General features: G+C 39.3%; 1 protein-coding gene across 2 annotated transcripts in view; it reads left to right on the top strand.

Moving 5' to 3' along the window:
• IPCEF1 (interaction protein for cytohesin exchange factors 1) overlaps nucleotides 1-15,525 on the top strand; it is a 186,483-nt gene that overhangs the window by 152,123 nt on the left and 18,835 nt on the right. For both annotated transcript variants that reach the window (XM_012929879.2, XM_058663308.1), the window contains one exon: nucleotides 5,297-5,669. In XM_012929879.2, the coding sequence (XP_012785333.2) occupies nucleotides 5,297-5,669 (373 nt within the window). The remainder of the gene's footprint in view (nucleotides 1-5,296; nucleotides 5,670-15,525) is intronic.

Genomic DNA, 15,525 nt, shown 5'->3' on the forward strand with positions numbered 1-15,525 from the left:
CAAGGTATTATGGTGTTAGACAAAACAAATGATCACAAGTAGGTTTTTGTAGGTGACCATTGCTTATAGAAGTTATATTTAAAAAGTCATCCTTTTTCCTCTAGAGGAGAAAATTGATCCTAAGAGCTATAGTTGGACTGAATGGAAACTTTTCTAGGATTCCCCTTTGTATTCTTACCTCTTACTTTTTATCTTTGCTGTCTGCTCTTCTGCGAGTCAGTAGCAATGTTAATTTCTATCCCATTCTTCTTCTTTCCCGTTGCCCTGGTTGAAGGGCTCATTAGCTTTACCTTAGTTATTTAAGCAGTAGGCTATTTTTTCTTTCTTGGTCTCTAGTCTATCCACTTAAAATTCACCTCTAAGTTAGTTTATGTGAAGTACAGTTCAGATAATAGTGAGTCGCCTGCTTGAAGTCTTCCTGTGAATCCTCATTGCTTATCAGATTGCTTCTAGACTTTTCGCTTTAGTATTTAAAGACCTGGAGCTTTCTTTGGACTCCCATGATAGCCGATTGCTTATGCTTACTTCGCATCAGTCCAAGATACTGCTTGTGTTTCCTGAAAACCTTGTTGACATTCTCGCTCCTGAATCTACACTTGAGCTATCTTGGCACTCAGGACCCAACTGCCTCAACCTCCTTCCAAAACCAAGCTGTTTCCTTCATCAGAGCTTCTTTGGTCCTCGATGCTGGCTTGATTTCTCCCCCTTCTGAACTCTCTGTATTCCTGTAGCACTTTTCCCCTCATTCTTTATTACTTATTTCTGTATTAAATTAAAAAAGTGTCCAATATCTTCTTATCTACCTACCACACTTAGATCTGTGCCTAGTGTATAATTCAAATTAATAATATTTAATAAACATATAAATAGCAAATGGCTGATTGTTTTGTCTTCATCTACACTCTCCATAGACTTTTGTTCCACGAACATTTACCCAGGTGAATTAGGAAGATACTGCTTTTCACTGGTCTAATGGTTTCAAATACCCCTAAGAAAACACTTTGTTGAAATCTCATAAAAATTGTATTTTATAATACAGAAACCAAATTCCAGCAAAATAAACCACAAACTGTAACAAATACTATATAAAAAACATACTCCTTTATTTTATAGTATTTGTTCCTCTTTATAAATCCAAGTCAATCAGGTAGCTAATAAATATTTTTGTGTCTCTCTATCATGTGCCCAGCTGTATGGGCAATAAGTGGTTGCTGAACTAGGCAACCTCAGCCTTCTGTGTTAAGGGGAAGGGACAAAACATTCATAATTTGAAAGTATTATTTTATATGTTGGTAAACACTGTGAAGAAGATAAAATCAGACAATGTCTGGGGAGTGGTTGAGGATGGTGAGGCGTTTGTTGCTCGCTCTTCCCCTCTGCCAGGGAGGATGGCTTGTGGAAGGAATGATGATTACGTTTAGAGCTAAATACTACAAAGGAAGCAGCCACCCTAGAATCTACAGGTTTTTAGAGAGTCTGTTGGTTAGAAGGAACTGGAGACATGATTGAGGGGTGGAAAGAAGGGCAACATGGCTGGGAAGGAGCACAGTTAGGGTCCGTGGGAGCCTTTCCAGCTCACGTGGAGACCAAGATGTGTTTGTACCTGTGATGAGCAATGGCTAAAGGATTTTCGGCTGCGACGTACTGCGGTCTCTTGTGTTTTGAAGTTTTTCAGCTGTTGTTTGGAGGCTGGACAGGGGAGGCCAGGGAAGCAAGGCAGAGTGAGGAAGCCAGAATGAGACTTGGAGAAATGCTTGTCACTTGAATAGTAAGGGATGGATGACCGGATGTTCTCCCATGGGTGCGTTGCTCAGGACCGGGGGAAGAGGGATGAGTATTCTATATAAGGGTGGTTTTTGTTTTGTTTTGACTAGTGGTTTTATTAGTTTGTATAATAAATATGACATAGCATGTGCCACGAGCTGCCTGTTATTTTTTATTACTATCTATAAAAGCAAAACTTGTACATTCTTTCTCTTTATTATTTAAAAATGAATTTTAGTCTTAAGTTACTGTAGTATTTTTCCCCTTATTCTTTGATGAATAAGATTGTATGTTGATTCACTTCCTAATTGCAGTCTTTTTTTAAAAAAATATTTATTTAAAAGTCAGAGAGAGTGTGACATGCGTCTACTGGTTTACAACCTATCTTGCTACAATGGCCATGGTTGGGCCCGGCAGAAGCCAGGAGCTGTATTTGGCTCTCCCATGTGGATGGCAGGGGCCCACATACTTAGGTTACCCTCTGATTCTTTTCCCGGGTCATCAACAGAGATGTGTATGAGAAGCAGAACAGCTGGGTCATAAGCTGTTGTCCATATGAGATGCTGGCTTTTGCTTTAATTTATCTGGCTATGTCAAAACTAATAACAAAACATTGGCCCCTTGGTGGTTATTTAAAAATCATTCATCAGGTCACATTGTAGTTTGAAAAAGGTTTCAAAAAATGAATTTTGGAGTTAGCTATCATTTGATTAAGCTTTTAAAATTAAAACTACTTAAAATTGGAATGTCAGCATTAATTTCTTTATTTCAGCATGTTGTAATCTTCTGATTAAAATATTATCCCGCTTGGTAAGATAGAGGTAAGCCTGGAAGGAGACACCCAGCTAAGCTGCCTTGCTGGTCCTCAGTCTATCACAGAAGGCTTGGTGCAGGAGCTGAAATTGGATCTGACACTTGGAAGATGGTCTGGTGGCGGTGGGGACCATTCCTTTCTTCTTCCGTTTGGTTTGCTGTGGGGGCTGCGGGGAACAGATAGCGTGGACGGTTCACTGGAGCATCTAATGCGCCTTTGTACTTGACCTTGGGTATTGGTGGCTGTGGAATATCAGGTGTGGGGAACTCGATGTCCACACTGCACTGTCAGGAAAGTGTGCTTCTGCAGCGAATTCTCTCAACTTCAGGCTTGCTTTGATTTATGCTTTTTCAGCTTGTCATTCAAAGTGCCTTTTCATGTATATGTAGTTTCATATTTTTCCCCTCCTTTACATTTCTTATTCTTCTTTTTAAAATCTGTTTTTTCTTTTCAGCTCAGTTTTCACTTCTTTATTTTATAATTAGCTTTATAATTGTCCCATGGTACTAGACTGGTATGCCCAAACAGGAGTACACTTCACAGATTCTGTGGACACTCATCTAGCTAGTCGTCTTTAGTCTTTCAAGCAGAATTCTGAGGTTCAAACACCTTGCAAAAAGTGCTGCAACCACTGTGTACGTAGTTTTGCTCAAATGGTCAGCTTTGTTACCGAATTCAAGTTGTGGCAGCAGGAGCAACAGGCGAAGATGTATGTGCTTGGTCTGTTTTCACAAAGGAAGTTGATCCCGAGAGGCTGAGCTCTTACTGAAACAGCTCACAAGTGACTGTGCCGAGAGTGGCCTTGCAAGGGTATTTTATTAATATTTATTTGTAGATCCTGCTAATGAACAAACCCGTTCTTGCGTTTATTTTGAGAGTCTGGAGGCTGTGTGTGTTCCCTCCTCCAGACAACGACATCTTGATTTGGTGAGTTATAGACGTTGCATCTCTTAGTTGTTAGATGATCTGACTGAAGGTCGCAAATTCTCAAGCTACTTCCACACATTCCTGATTGAGGCATTTCACTTTTGTACCAGCGCATTATTATTCAGAAATATGTATGCTCAGTGCGTTGTGTAGATATTTCAAAGGAGTATTCCTTAAAAGTTCATTGACTAGGTGAGTATTTGCCAGAGGGGCAAAGATGCCAGTTAAAATGTTCAGGTCTACATGGCGGTGCCAGCTTCATCTGCACCTCTCACTTCAGCTTTCTTGTTAATACAGGCCATTAAGAGACCTAGATGATGCTTAACTAACTGGGTTCTTGCCACCCACTGTGAGGCCTGGGCTGAGTTGCTGGCTCCCACTTTTAAACTTTACCCAGCTGTGATTTCTGTGGTTATCTGAGGAGTGAAATATGGGATAGAAGTTTTCTCTTGTGCACACGCTCTTTGGAAAGTAAATAAAAATTTTAAAAATACAATATCTAACTTATCTATCCACATCTAATATTCATCTTACGGGCAACACTTGAGAAATACTATCTTTTTCCAACAAAACTCAGGAAAAGAACCAGCAGTGGTCTTGGGCCTGTATAGATCTGGAGCAAATTAAGCCATTCTTTGTTAGTTGCAATGATTTCAAAGATTCCAGTTCTATCTTTGGCATTTCATGTCTAATTATATCTTTCCTGACATTTGTTTGGAATTTTAAATGCTTGAAATTAGCAGGCGGGTTTGATAAGAAGATGTAAAGGGATTGAGTCAGAAGATACCTCTTCTGTTTTATCCGTCATCGGCAGTGGTGTGGGGGTTGGGTGAGCACTGGAGTTGAGATGTGTACATTTTCGTGACTAATGTGATTAACAGTGGAAAAACAACTACAGTTGCTGAATCTTCATTTTGTTCTGAGAGATATTTCAAAAACCTCCTAAAAGACACAAGCTCTCCGGTATATCACTGCTTTTTAAAAGAAGGTGTATATTTCGACATCAAAGAGTAACAAGGATAAAATTTAGACAAAATGAAAGCATTTTCAATAAAAATATCCTTGTTGGGGATACTGTATTGATGTTTTTTTTTCTGTGAATGGGTGAAAATGCTCCTAAAAATGGTCATTTGTCCTTGGAGTGTTTGTTGGAAAATCTGACACCATTAATTCCATTCTCATTGCCTGTGATGGAACCTTTGGTTTCTCACCATGAATTAGAAAGCTGCAAATGTATTTTGTCTTCTTTGGAAACATGATGTTTTGTTTAAGCTGTGTAGTTATAAGCTGATATTGGCCATATGTACTAGGGATATATGCATGATATACACCCTTTCACAAATGTGACACTGTTTCCTGCCTGAATCTAGTGTTTCTTTCCCTTCTCTCAATTATCTTTTCTCAAGATAGTTTGCTCCCTTAGTGCAAATTTTAAGACAGATTTGAAATTTTTTTTTTGTTCAAGTTATGCTTCAATATTCTGAAAACTTTCCCAAATAGGTCTTTTAAGTTTCTGGGGGAGGAATAAAGAAGAGGATAAATCATTTGCTGCATAAATGATATGCAGTAACATCATGATTCCAAAGTTAAACAAGTCTGTTTTAACAAATATCCTAAGTGACTACCACGTGGAAAGAAATTTGTCTTTAACCTTTGTTTCTTTTATTGCTGCTCACTTTTTGAAACTGTATTGAGGTACCTTTATTGATATCGAACAGTAGAGTGTAATAGTTTTGAATTATAATTGCTCTTATTCTTTTTTGCTTTTTTTTTTTTTTTTTTCTGAAACAGGCTACGCAGCAGGTGTCTTCGTACTCACCGAAACTGGCTAGAACAGCATGCTCTGTCTCTTCCCTAGATAACACAGCAAAGATGCCCAGCAGTTTTTCTTCCTCTGTATCTAAAGGAAGGCAACCCTGGCTTGATACTGTTAATAGCCCATCAGCTGATGAAGATGTGGGACACTCCAAAGCATTGGCTGTGCAGGTTCATTGCTCTGCCCCCTCAGAAGCAAACAGTTACAAAGCTTCAGAAAGCAACTTTGTCACATCAGAAAGTGGGTTGTTGAACTCTTTGTCCAGTGCTGACACGTCTTCACTGAGCAACAAGCAAGACCATCTTTCTGTTCCAGACAAGCCTACTGGATCTAGGGTGACGGACAGAGGTAAGCCAAGAAACTGTGTGTTCGTCTTTGAAAGACCACTCTCAGGGTGTGTGTATGGAACAACACTATTATGAATTTGTAATGGGAATGTTTGTGTTTAACTTCGCAAAAGGCAATTCACTGATTAGTCAGTCAAGTAGTTCTTAACTCAAAGGCAACTTTTGTAAAGGAGTTTGCATCGGGAGAACCAGACCTCACTAACCAAATACTTTGAAATTTTGATGTGGCTGATATCACAAATAATGGAACTTTTCCATAAATGTCCTTTTTAAAATTCCATATCCTGTCTTCTGGCGTTTGAGTTGGCTAAATCAGGGTTTTGTGGTCTGGTGTTGCTAACAATGTGCTGCTGGCAGGTGGGCACAGAGCATTGGCATGCCCTCAGATGGTGATGTGTGGTTCCTAACCATTAGCCTCCTGAATTCACTTGTGCAGTTCATAGGAAGACAGACAAAAGTACATCAGAGGACAGCACTTGTAACAAAACGCAAAGAAGAATATAGCGCATGTGTTTGAAAACACTTTAAATCCTAAACAAGGTGAAGGTTATTGGTGTATAGGCATCAACATGTCATGGCTTCAAATACTTTTTGGAAAAATTCAAATTGTGAAAACTATGTGTATGCATTTTAAAAATGTCTTTCACCAGCCATGGTGTTTAGCCTAGTAGTTGAAGCATGGGTTAAAAAACCCACATTTCTTACCAGAGTACCCGATGTGACTGCAAGCCGCTGCTCCTGGCTCCAGCCAGTTCCACAGAGCCAGGAAGGCAGTGGTGATGGAGATGGCTGACGTGACTGTATTTCTGTCACCCACGTGAGAGGCCTAGATCGGGTTCCAAGCATCTGGGCAGTTCCAGAGTGAATCAGCAGGCGGACGCTTTCTACTTGTGCTTCTTACCCTCTTTCTCTGCCTCACAAATAAATAAAAATTTAAAGAAGTATTATTTTGTCAAGATAAACTTACATTTTATCTCCATTGTTCTTAACATTTTGAAGCATACTCATGGGTTTTTTAAAAAAAGATCTTTTAAAAGAAGTCCTGGGCCCGGTGCGGTAGCCTGGGTGGTTGAAGTCCTTGCCTTACATGTGCCAGGATCCCATGTGGGAACTGATTTGTGTCTTGGCAGCCTCGCTTCCCATCCAGCTCCCTGCTTGTGGCCTGGGAAAGCAGTGGGACCTGTATCCACATGGGAGACTCAGAAGAAGCTCCTGGCTGCTGGTGTAGATAAGGCTCAGCTCCAGCCATTGTGGCCACTTGGGGAGTGAACCGGTAGATGGAGAATCTTACTCTCTGTCTCTCCTCCGCTGTGTATCTGACTTTCCAATAAAACAAATACCCCCCCCCCAAAGAATGAACTGTTTTTTATTACTGTTCAAGCATTATGTGTCTTTTTCAATTGGCTGTGCTTTATCTATCTTCCTATAAAACAAATGCCCTGATGTGAAATTCTGGGCAGCGAGAGTCTTCTGACTTAGCTTTGTATTTCTTCGGGATGCTAGTGAGAGCACGTTGACTTTCTGAATTCCTATAAGACTTAGCTAAGGATGCTTAGCAGCGCAGCTGATTGGTCCCCTTTAGCCTGGTTGGGAAATGTTTCTTTGACAGCGAATTATTTCAGCTATGCTGTATTAATTTAAATTTTGGCAGAAGAGTAACTCAGGTCAAAGATCACCAGTGACCATCAAATCATGAGCAGTGTGCATGTGTGTGTGTTTGTGTGTGCACAATATTCCCAAAATGTGAATTTGCTTAATCTGATTACACCGCAGGGATCACCATTCCCTGAGGTTTTACCTGAAGAGGCTTGACACACTCACGTTTTCTGCTTGGGCTCTGATGGTATTTTTGTTCCATGGCTCCGGTTTTGGCCAAATGTCTATTTTATGTTAGAAAACTCAGAGTGAAGTCTTGGCCAACCTGCTGCTAGAACTGAGAAGGACAGAGAGGATAAAGGAAGCAACACCACTAAGGATTGTAGGGCGTGGGGATCGGACTGCCAGGAACGTAAGCAGGAGACACCAGCCAACTTCACATTTGCGAAGTGCTCTCCTGCAGACAAAATATTGGGATTATTTGTAGCACCGTGAAAGTTCAAACCTGAGGTCAGTAGTGAGTGCAGAAAGAGGTGGAGTTAAGTTTCGGATGAGAAGTTTTTCTTTTCAACATTGTGAGTTGTTCATAATGGAAGGGGCTGTTTGAAAGGCTATCATATTGTATCACTGGAGGTGTTTGCTCTTCCTGAGGCAATGATCTCTTCCTTGAATATTGACTGTGATTTGATCACAATTTGTTTTGTTGCAAAGGTATATTGAAAAGAGAGTTTAGGTATTTTGAACTTAAATGTCCTATGACGATACTGAAAAGATTCTTCTAGTTATAGGATTGTTGGAACTAAGGAAAGCAGCAAAACGTTCCAACGGTTGCCTGTCACTTTGCTGTTAAAATCTCTTAGTTTAATCACCAAATCTTGGCTAGAAGTGAAAGTTTCATATATAAACCTACACACGCACACACACGGATCAACCTAACATTAAGTACAGAATAGAAAATTAAATTCCATGGACATCTTTCCCAAGATATAATCATATGATTAGGTGTTTCCTCTAGGGACAATAAACAGAGTCATGGGAAGAGATCTGTGCTTCCCTTGACTGTGTCTAAATGACATTTTGGGAATGCACCTGCTGCAGAACCTGGCTGGGTAGCAACAGCATGTTTAATACAAAAACAAGGAAACCTGCTGTTACTTAGTTTTGAGTTATGTGACGGTGACCAAGACAAATCTGTGTAGTGCTTTAAGAAGCTCAATATGAAGGTATTCCTCTCAGTAGAAAGGAAGTGAAAATAAAAGTTTCGCTTCACTGATGTGTTGGCAGGTGTCATATGCTACAGAGTTTGCTGATGATTTCCTCTAGCTTCTGGGGATTTGGTTAGATTTCCATAAGAGCTGAACCACATAAAGTAATCTGTATGGTAATGACAATCCGATCTTAGACTGCATTTGTGATGACTGGCTGTTGAGTCATCAAATTGTATTCTGTGCCTTCTTTCTACATGTGTGTGTTTGTGTGTTGAAAACAGGGTTTTCATTTCTGTAACATCTAAATAATGTTGAAATTGTCAATTTGAAAAAACCCCGAAATTGCTGGAACACTCTGTTCAGGGTGTTTCTGAGTCAGAGATTGAAGTTTCAAAAAGACCCAAGAGAGAAGTTGGAATTTTGCAAGATTAAGTCCCTGTCCAAGATGCATTTGCTGGAAGAAGAGGCTTTTATCGTTAGGAAAGATTTCTAAAGGTTAATAACTGAGGCCTGAAACAAGCAGACAGCATTTATTATAGCCTTGCTTTTATTTAGACAATGAAAGAAATATTTTTGCAACTGAAATTGTGGTTGCTAGAATTTTGAAGTGAATTTAAGTGTCGTTTTACATGTCTCTTCTTGTAGTGTAAGCTGCATCTTGCCTCTTCACTCTCTGGGATGGTGGTTACAGAGCGCTAGGGTTCATCCATGAGTCGTCTAACAAAACATTGGGTGGATGGAGGTGCCCCAGTTAATGGAATTCAGTCTTAGCTCAATTTTACACTATGATCTTCCTTTCTTTTATGAAAGTTTGTAGCCCATGACCTACACCATTGGGATGACAAGTCTCATAGTACTTCTCCACATACTTTTGAGGGCACACCATTAAAATAACGAAAAATAGAGCTAAAGGAAAAGACCATTTTGGTTAAAAAAGAAGAAACAATAAAATTAAAAATTTTTGTTCTGAAAATATTATGCATGAATTTATTTTTTATATCAAAATAACATATTTTTAATTTCTATTTCCATAAGCTTTTTGAGGTACACTTGTTCATACAAACTCACTGGTAACAGTGTAGCTACTATGTCACATCTACTTATGGATGGAATAACTATCCTGGACCCTGGAAAGCTGCATGACAGCTAATAAGATTAATATCCAATTTGTGTAAATAAGTTGTCAAGTCCAAATATAGGCAGAATCGATGTGGGACTCACCTTCATAGACACATATCTTCTAGAGCATGCTTGTCATACAAGTCATACAAGGAAAGTGACTTTAGAGAGTCAGATTTTAAAATGTATCTTCTTTTAAAAAGACTTATTTGGGCCCGGCGGCGTGGCCTAGCGGCAAAGTCTTCGCCTTGAACGTGCCCCGGGATCCCATATGGGCGCCGGTTCTAATCCCGGCAGCTTCACTTCCCATCCAGCTCCCTGCTTGTGGCCTGGGAAAGCAGTGGAGGACAGCTCAGTCCTTTGGGACACTGCACCCGCGTGGGAGACCTGGAAGAGGTTCCTGGTTCCCGGCTTTGGATCGGCGCGCACCGGCCCGTTGCGGCTCACTTGGGGAGTGAAACATCGGATGCAAGATCTTGCTCTCTCTCTCCTCCTCTCTGTATATGCGGCTTTCCAATAATAATAAAATCTTTAAAAAAAAAAGACTTATTTATTTTTATGTGCAATACTCTTACAGAGAGAAGGAGAGATAGAGATAAAATCTTCCTTCCACTGATTCACTCTCCAAATGGCTGCAACCAACAGAGCTCTGGACATCTCTTCCCAGTCTCCAGTCGGGGTGCAGGATCCCAGGGACCTTGCACACAATGTTACTAACCACTACGAGTATTGTTATAAGATTTATTTCACATACTTATTCAGATAGTAGGTGGATAATACAAAATAAGTTCAGGAAGAATACTCCATCATTCTGCTATTTATGTATGTTCAAACATTGCTGGTACAGACAATGGCAGACAGTCCCACATCCTATTGTCATGATATAGTCAACAGTCTCATTGGGAGTCATTCTTTGATTTGGAAGCAGAGACACATACTGCACTGTATCTTCACATCGGGATATCAAAGTCTCTATTATGCAGTTACTATACGTTCCCTTAAATGAAAAGCATAAAACAAAATCAACAACAGGAATAAGATTTTAAAAAGTTACAACACCATGGAGTTAAATAATATGCTAGCAGGATGGTATGCTGGAGCTTTTAATTGACTGGGCTGATACTCTGCTGGCTCTGTCTTCAGACCAGAGAGGGTATACCTAAGAAGCCGTTGAACTTGACTGGACAATAAGATGCTGGACTCTATGTTTGGTATATGCTTGCAATGGGGGAATCTCAACTGAACTTGAACTGTGGTTATGCAGCAAGGTGGAGGAATCCACCATGGTGGGAGGGTTTGGGGAGGGGTGGGGAGAACCCAAGTACCTATGAAACTGTCACACATAATAAAATGTAATTAATAAATTAAAAATCATAAATAATAAAAAAAGAAAATATTAAAAAATAATATGCTAGCAGATAACCAATGTGTTGATGAAGAAATAAAAAAAGAAAACAAAAATCCTTCTTGGAGAAAACGATGCTACTGTGTGATCTATGAGTCAGTGAAAAATTTAATAAAAGAAACCATTTTGAAGAAATGAAAATAAAGACGAAAATATCAAAACCCATGAGCTGCAACAAAAATCTTATTAAAAGTGTTATTGATCTCACAGTTTGCATGAAGATTGAAAACATATGGCATTTGTCCTTTTGTGATTTATTTCACTGAGCATAATAGTGCCTAGTTGGGACCATTTGTTGCAAATGGTAGGATTTCATTTTTTGTTAATGGCTGAGTAGTATTCCACGGAGTAGATGTACCATAGTTTCTTTAACCACTGCTCTTTGGACGGGCATCTGAGTTGTTTCCATGTCTTTGCTATTGTAGATTTTACTGCTATAAATATAGGATTACAGATCCCTTTTCATATGCAGTTTTCATTCCCTTTGGGTATGTTCCTAAGAGTGGCATAGCTTCGTCATAGGGCAGGTTTATTTGCAGTTCTCTGAGCACTTTCCATACTGATTTCCATAGTGGTTGTACTAGCCTACACTCCCATCAGCAATGAAGGAGGGTTCCTTTATTCTCACCTCCATAGCAGCAGGTGTTGTTAGTAGAGTTTTGAATTAGGCCAGTTTAGGTGGAATCTCAATGTTGTTTTCATTTGTATCTCCCTGACTGCTAGGGAGCCTGAGCATCTTTTTCTATGTTTAACTTGTCATTTGAAATTGTTCTTTTGAAAAATGTCTGTTCATTTCCTTTGCCCATTTCTTCAGTTTTTTTTTTCTGTCCTTGGGTTTCTGAAACTCTTTGTAAATCCTGGATATTAATCCCCTATCACTTATGCAGTGTGCAAAGATTTTCTCCCATTACGTTGGTTGTTTCTTTGCTTTGTTAATTGTTTGCTTTGCTGCACTGAAGCCTTTTAGTTTAATGCAGTCCCGTTTGTTTATTTTTGGCTTTGACTGCCTGTGTTTTTGTTGTCTTGTTCAAGAAGTCTTGCCCCATTCTTGTGTGTCAAAGAGTGGTTCCAACATTTTTCTCTCTACTAGTTTGATGGTTTCTGGGTCATATTTAGTTCTTTGATCCACTTAGAGTTGATTTTTGTGTAAGGTGACAGGTGGGGGTCTTGCTTCTCACCCCTGCAGGCTGCTATCCAATTATCCCAACAGCATTTGTTGAATAGACCAGGCTTTTCCCCTGGATTGTTTGAGGTATAATTTCTGATTTGAAAAATTTTAACCTCTCACAGGTGAGTGGGAGAAATAAGATACAATAAGAAGTAAGATACATTTACATTTAACAATAACAAATCAGAGTAAGGTAGTTGGTACAAGAAAGCTGTCAAAAGCAGAGTTTTCAGATAACATGGATTCAAAACCAGGAATCCCATAAATAACAGGGAGGAACTATGTAAAATGTAAAACCTTTCTGTAAATCTGTTTTTTTTCAGTAAAAATAAATAACTCTTAAACAAAAACAAAAACACTAGGCTGTTTGTAGAACTCAGACTTTTATCTCATCTTTTTTTCTAATTTCCTATGGCTAGAAGTCAGGGCTGGAAGTCACTGGTAGTCCCAGCAGGTAGCCACGGCGTCAAGGATTTAGGAGACAGTGAGACTTTAGGCCTCTTTAAGCTTAGCGTGACAGTTGCAGTCTGGAAGACCCATTGGAGCTCATAACTGAAAGTGAAAGCTATACAGTTTCAGAAGACAGAGAACATAGATAAGGTAAAAGAATCTGTATACTCAGAAGAAAGTGAAGTGAAGATTGTGGATTGGTAGGAGTTTTCAGACTTGAGGTGGTGGTATGGAAGACGAAATGCTGTGGGTGTCAGGTTGTGCTGGGTGTATCATTGGTAAAAGCCACAGCATTCCTGCGTAGAACACCAACATTTGGCAGAAGGATCTGCATCTGTCGTGACGGATAATAACCTTTTGAAGTGTAACAATGTTAGGCGGCCTTTTAATGATTTGCTAACAATTATGTTTTTAATTTTTGAGCCATTTTATATAGAATATGGAAATCCGCACTGGAACAAAAATAGAAATATTTTCGTATTTGATGAGAATGTTGTTTCTAAATCTACATGACTTTGAGCTGGAGGGACCTGCCACAGGTTTGTTTCCTTGTTTGGATGTTGCTGTTGTCCCTGTGCTGTGGCCTGTGATCAGGACAATAGAATGGTATTCGGTTTTCCCCATCTTCCTTACGACTCCTTATTTTTGAGTAAATGCTTGAATTTTAGTTTGTCTCTCACATTTATACGGGTCAACATTTCTTTAGTTTCATGGATTCTGCATATTTTGGTAAAAAATATCATATACATATGAGAATATTTTCTATGTATGTACTCTACTAAACACTTCCACTCGTAGACATGTAATACCTGTGAAGCCGCTGTTTGGATCAAGACAGGAATCAGCATGATAGACAACCTTCACAAAAATCCCACTGGGTAGTTGTAGCTAGCTGCTTTCTACAGTTTTATTGGCTGTATTACTTTGTTGTATTACAAGAACTGGATCAAGTATTCACAACTACTTTCCTCTCAGTTTTGGACTTTGTAAGTGCTGCTACAGAGAGTTTGCTCTTGTTAACGTCATGCTGATGACAGATAGCATCTGGATTGAAGTCCATAGCTGGCATTAAGCTCAGTCTTTGTGCTGTTCCAGGAGCGACTTGCCAGTCACAAGTGTGCACTGTCTCCTGCCTGCCCAGTGCAGTCTCCTGGCTGCGTCTGTCTCGCGTCTATCCTGCCCCCAAGCAGATGACAACCACTGATCCTTTCCTATCTTTTTGGGTTTGCTTTTCTAGTATTTCAGGCAGTTGAATTCATACAGTATATCGAGTCCTCTCTTAATTTTTTTTTTCACTTAGTAAACTGAATTAGTATATTTTTGTTGCCCTGTGGGTCATGTCATTGCTTGTGACTGTAGCATTCTGGCCTAGAACACCATTTTCTTCCAGATGGAAGTCAGGACCAGGTTTCATAAGTCAGTTTTTAAGGCTTACTGAATAATCCCATGTTGTGGATATCCCTCAGTTTGTTATCCATTTATCTACTGAAAACACATCCTAGCTTCTCTAAACTTTGTGAAACTATAAATTAAACTCTTAAAAATCTGTACAAAGTTTTTTTGTTGTTTTTTGGAGTTAAATGTTTTCAGCTCTTTTGAATACATAGCAAGCAGTAGCGTGGCCAGATTGCGTAAGAGTGTGTTCAACTTGGTAAGAAATACTAATCTGTCTTCTAGAAATGGATATTCCACTTTCTAGTCCCAGAAGCAATAACTGATGTTCGTGTTTCTTCATCTTCATGCCAGTATTTGGTGTTGTCAGTGAGAAACTGCATCTTGTTTTTTCATTTGGAATGATTTGATGGCATATGATACAAAGACACAAGAACATCCTTCGTATACTTACTTGGTATCTGTATATCTTCTTCAGTGAGATATCTGTTGAGCTATTTTATCCACTTTCTAATTGGGTTTTGTTTGCTTCTTGTTGAGTCTTTTCATATTTTGAACTTAAACTGATTATCAAGTCATTAAAAAATTGCCTTCTAGTCTTGGCTTGCCTCTCAATTTCTTAATTGAAATGCTTTGTGTGTCTGGCCTCTGCTCTTCTGTATTTCTCTATTAGTGGAATAGAGTGGAATTGTCTTTCATGAAGCATGTGTGTTTGGCTTCTCCAGATGATGACATATTGCTTTCTAAATTGATTCCAAAAGACTATGTCTTGCCAGAATGGGTGAGAACTCTCACATCCTTATCAGTAGTGCCAGCTTTACAAAATTTTGCAAAGTTGGCAGGTGGTAATCTATCCCTTAGCACATTCTCATTCCTTTACACAGAATTTTACGGGGCTGTTTTTCTTTTTCCGAAGGAATGGTATTTCAGGAAGCTATACATTATGGATCTTATTTCATAATTGTCAGTGAAATGCATTGCACATATATTCTTTACTTATTCATTTTAGTTATTATTTTTGATAGTACATATTAGTAAAAAACATTCGATTTAAAAAATATTTATTTTGAAAGAGTTACATGGATAGAAGGAGAGGGAGAAGAAGAGAGAGGTAGGGGAAGAGAGAGAGAGAGAGGAGAGACATCTTCCATTTACTGATTGCGTCCTGGCATGGCTGTAGCCATCCGTGCTGGCCCAGGTGGAAGTCAGCAGGAGCTGCATCTTTGCCGGAAGCCCATGTGGCCGACAGGCACCCAAACACCTGAACCATCAACCACAGCTTTTCCCAGGCCATTAGCAGGTTGCTGGTTTGGCAATGGGGTAGCTGGGATTCAAACCACTGCCCACATGGCATTCTTTTGGCAGCTTTACCATTATGCCACATTGCCGACCTCACAAAATTCGTTTTTAATATGCCTAAATTTATAGTTTTCTTTATAGTTAGTGCACTTTTGTCTTGATTAAAGTTTCTCCCACATGTTGATTTTTTATTTACTGGACCATTAATGTTGTGATTATA

Source organism: Ochotona princeps, chromosome 1 (genome assembly GCF_030435755.1).
Source record: "Ochotona princeps isolate mOchPri1 chromosome 1, mOchPri1.hap1, whole genome shotgun sequence".
In the NCBI taxonomy this organism is placed as follows: domain Eukaryota; kingdom Metazoa; phylum Chordata; class Mammalia; order Lagomorpha; family Ochotonidae; genus Ochotona; species Ochotona princeps.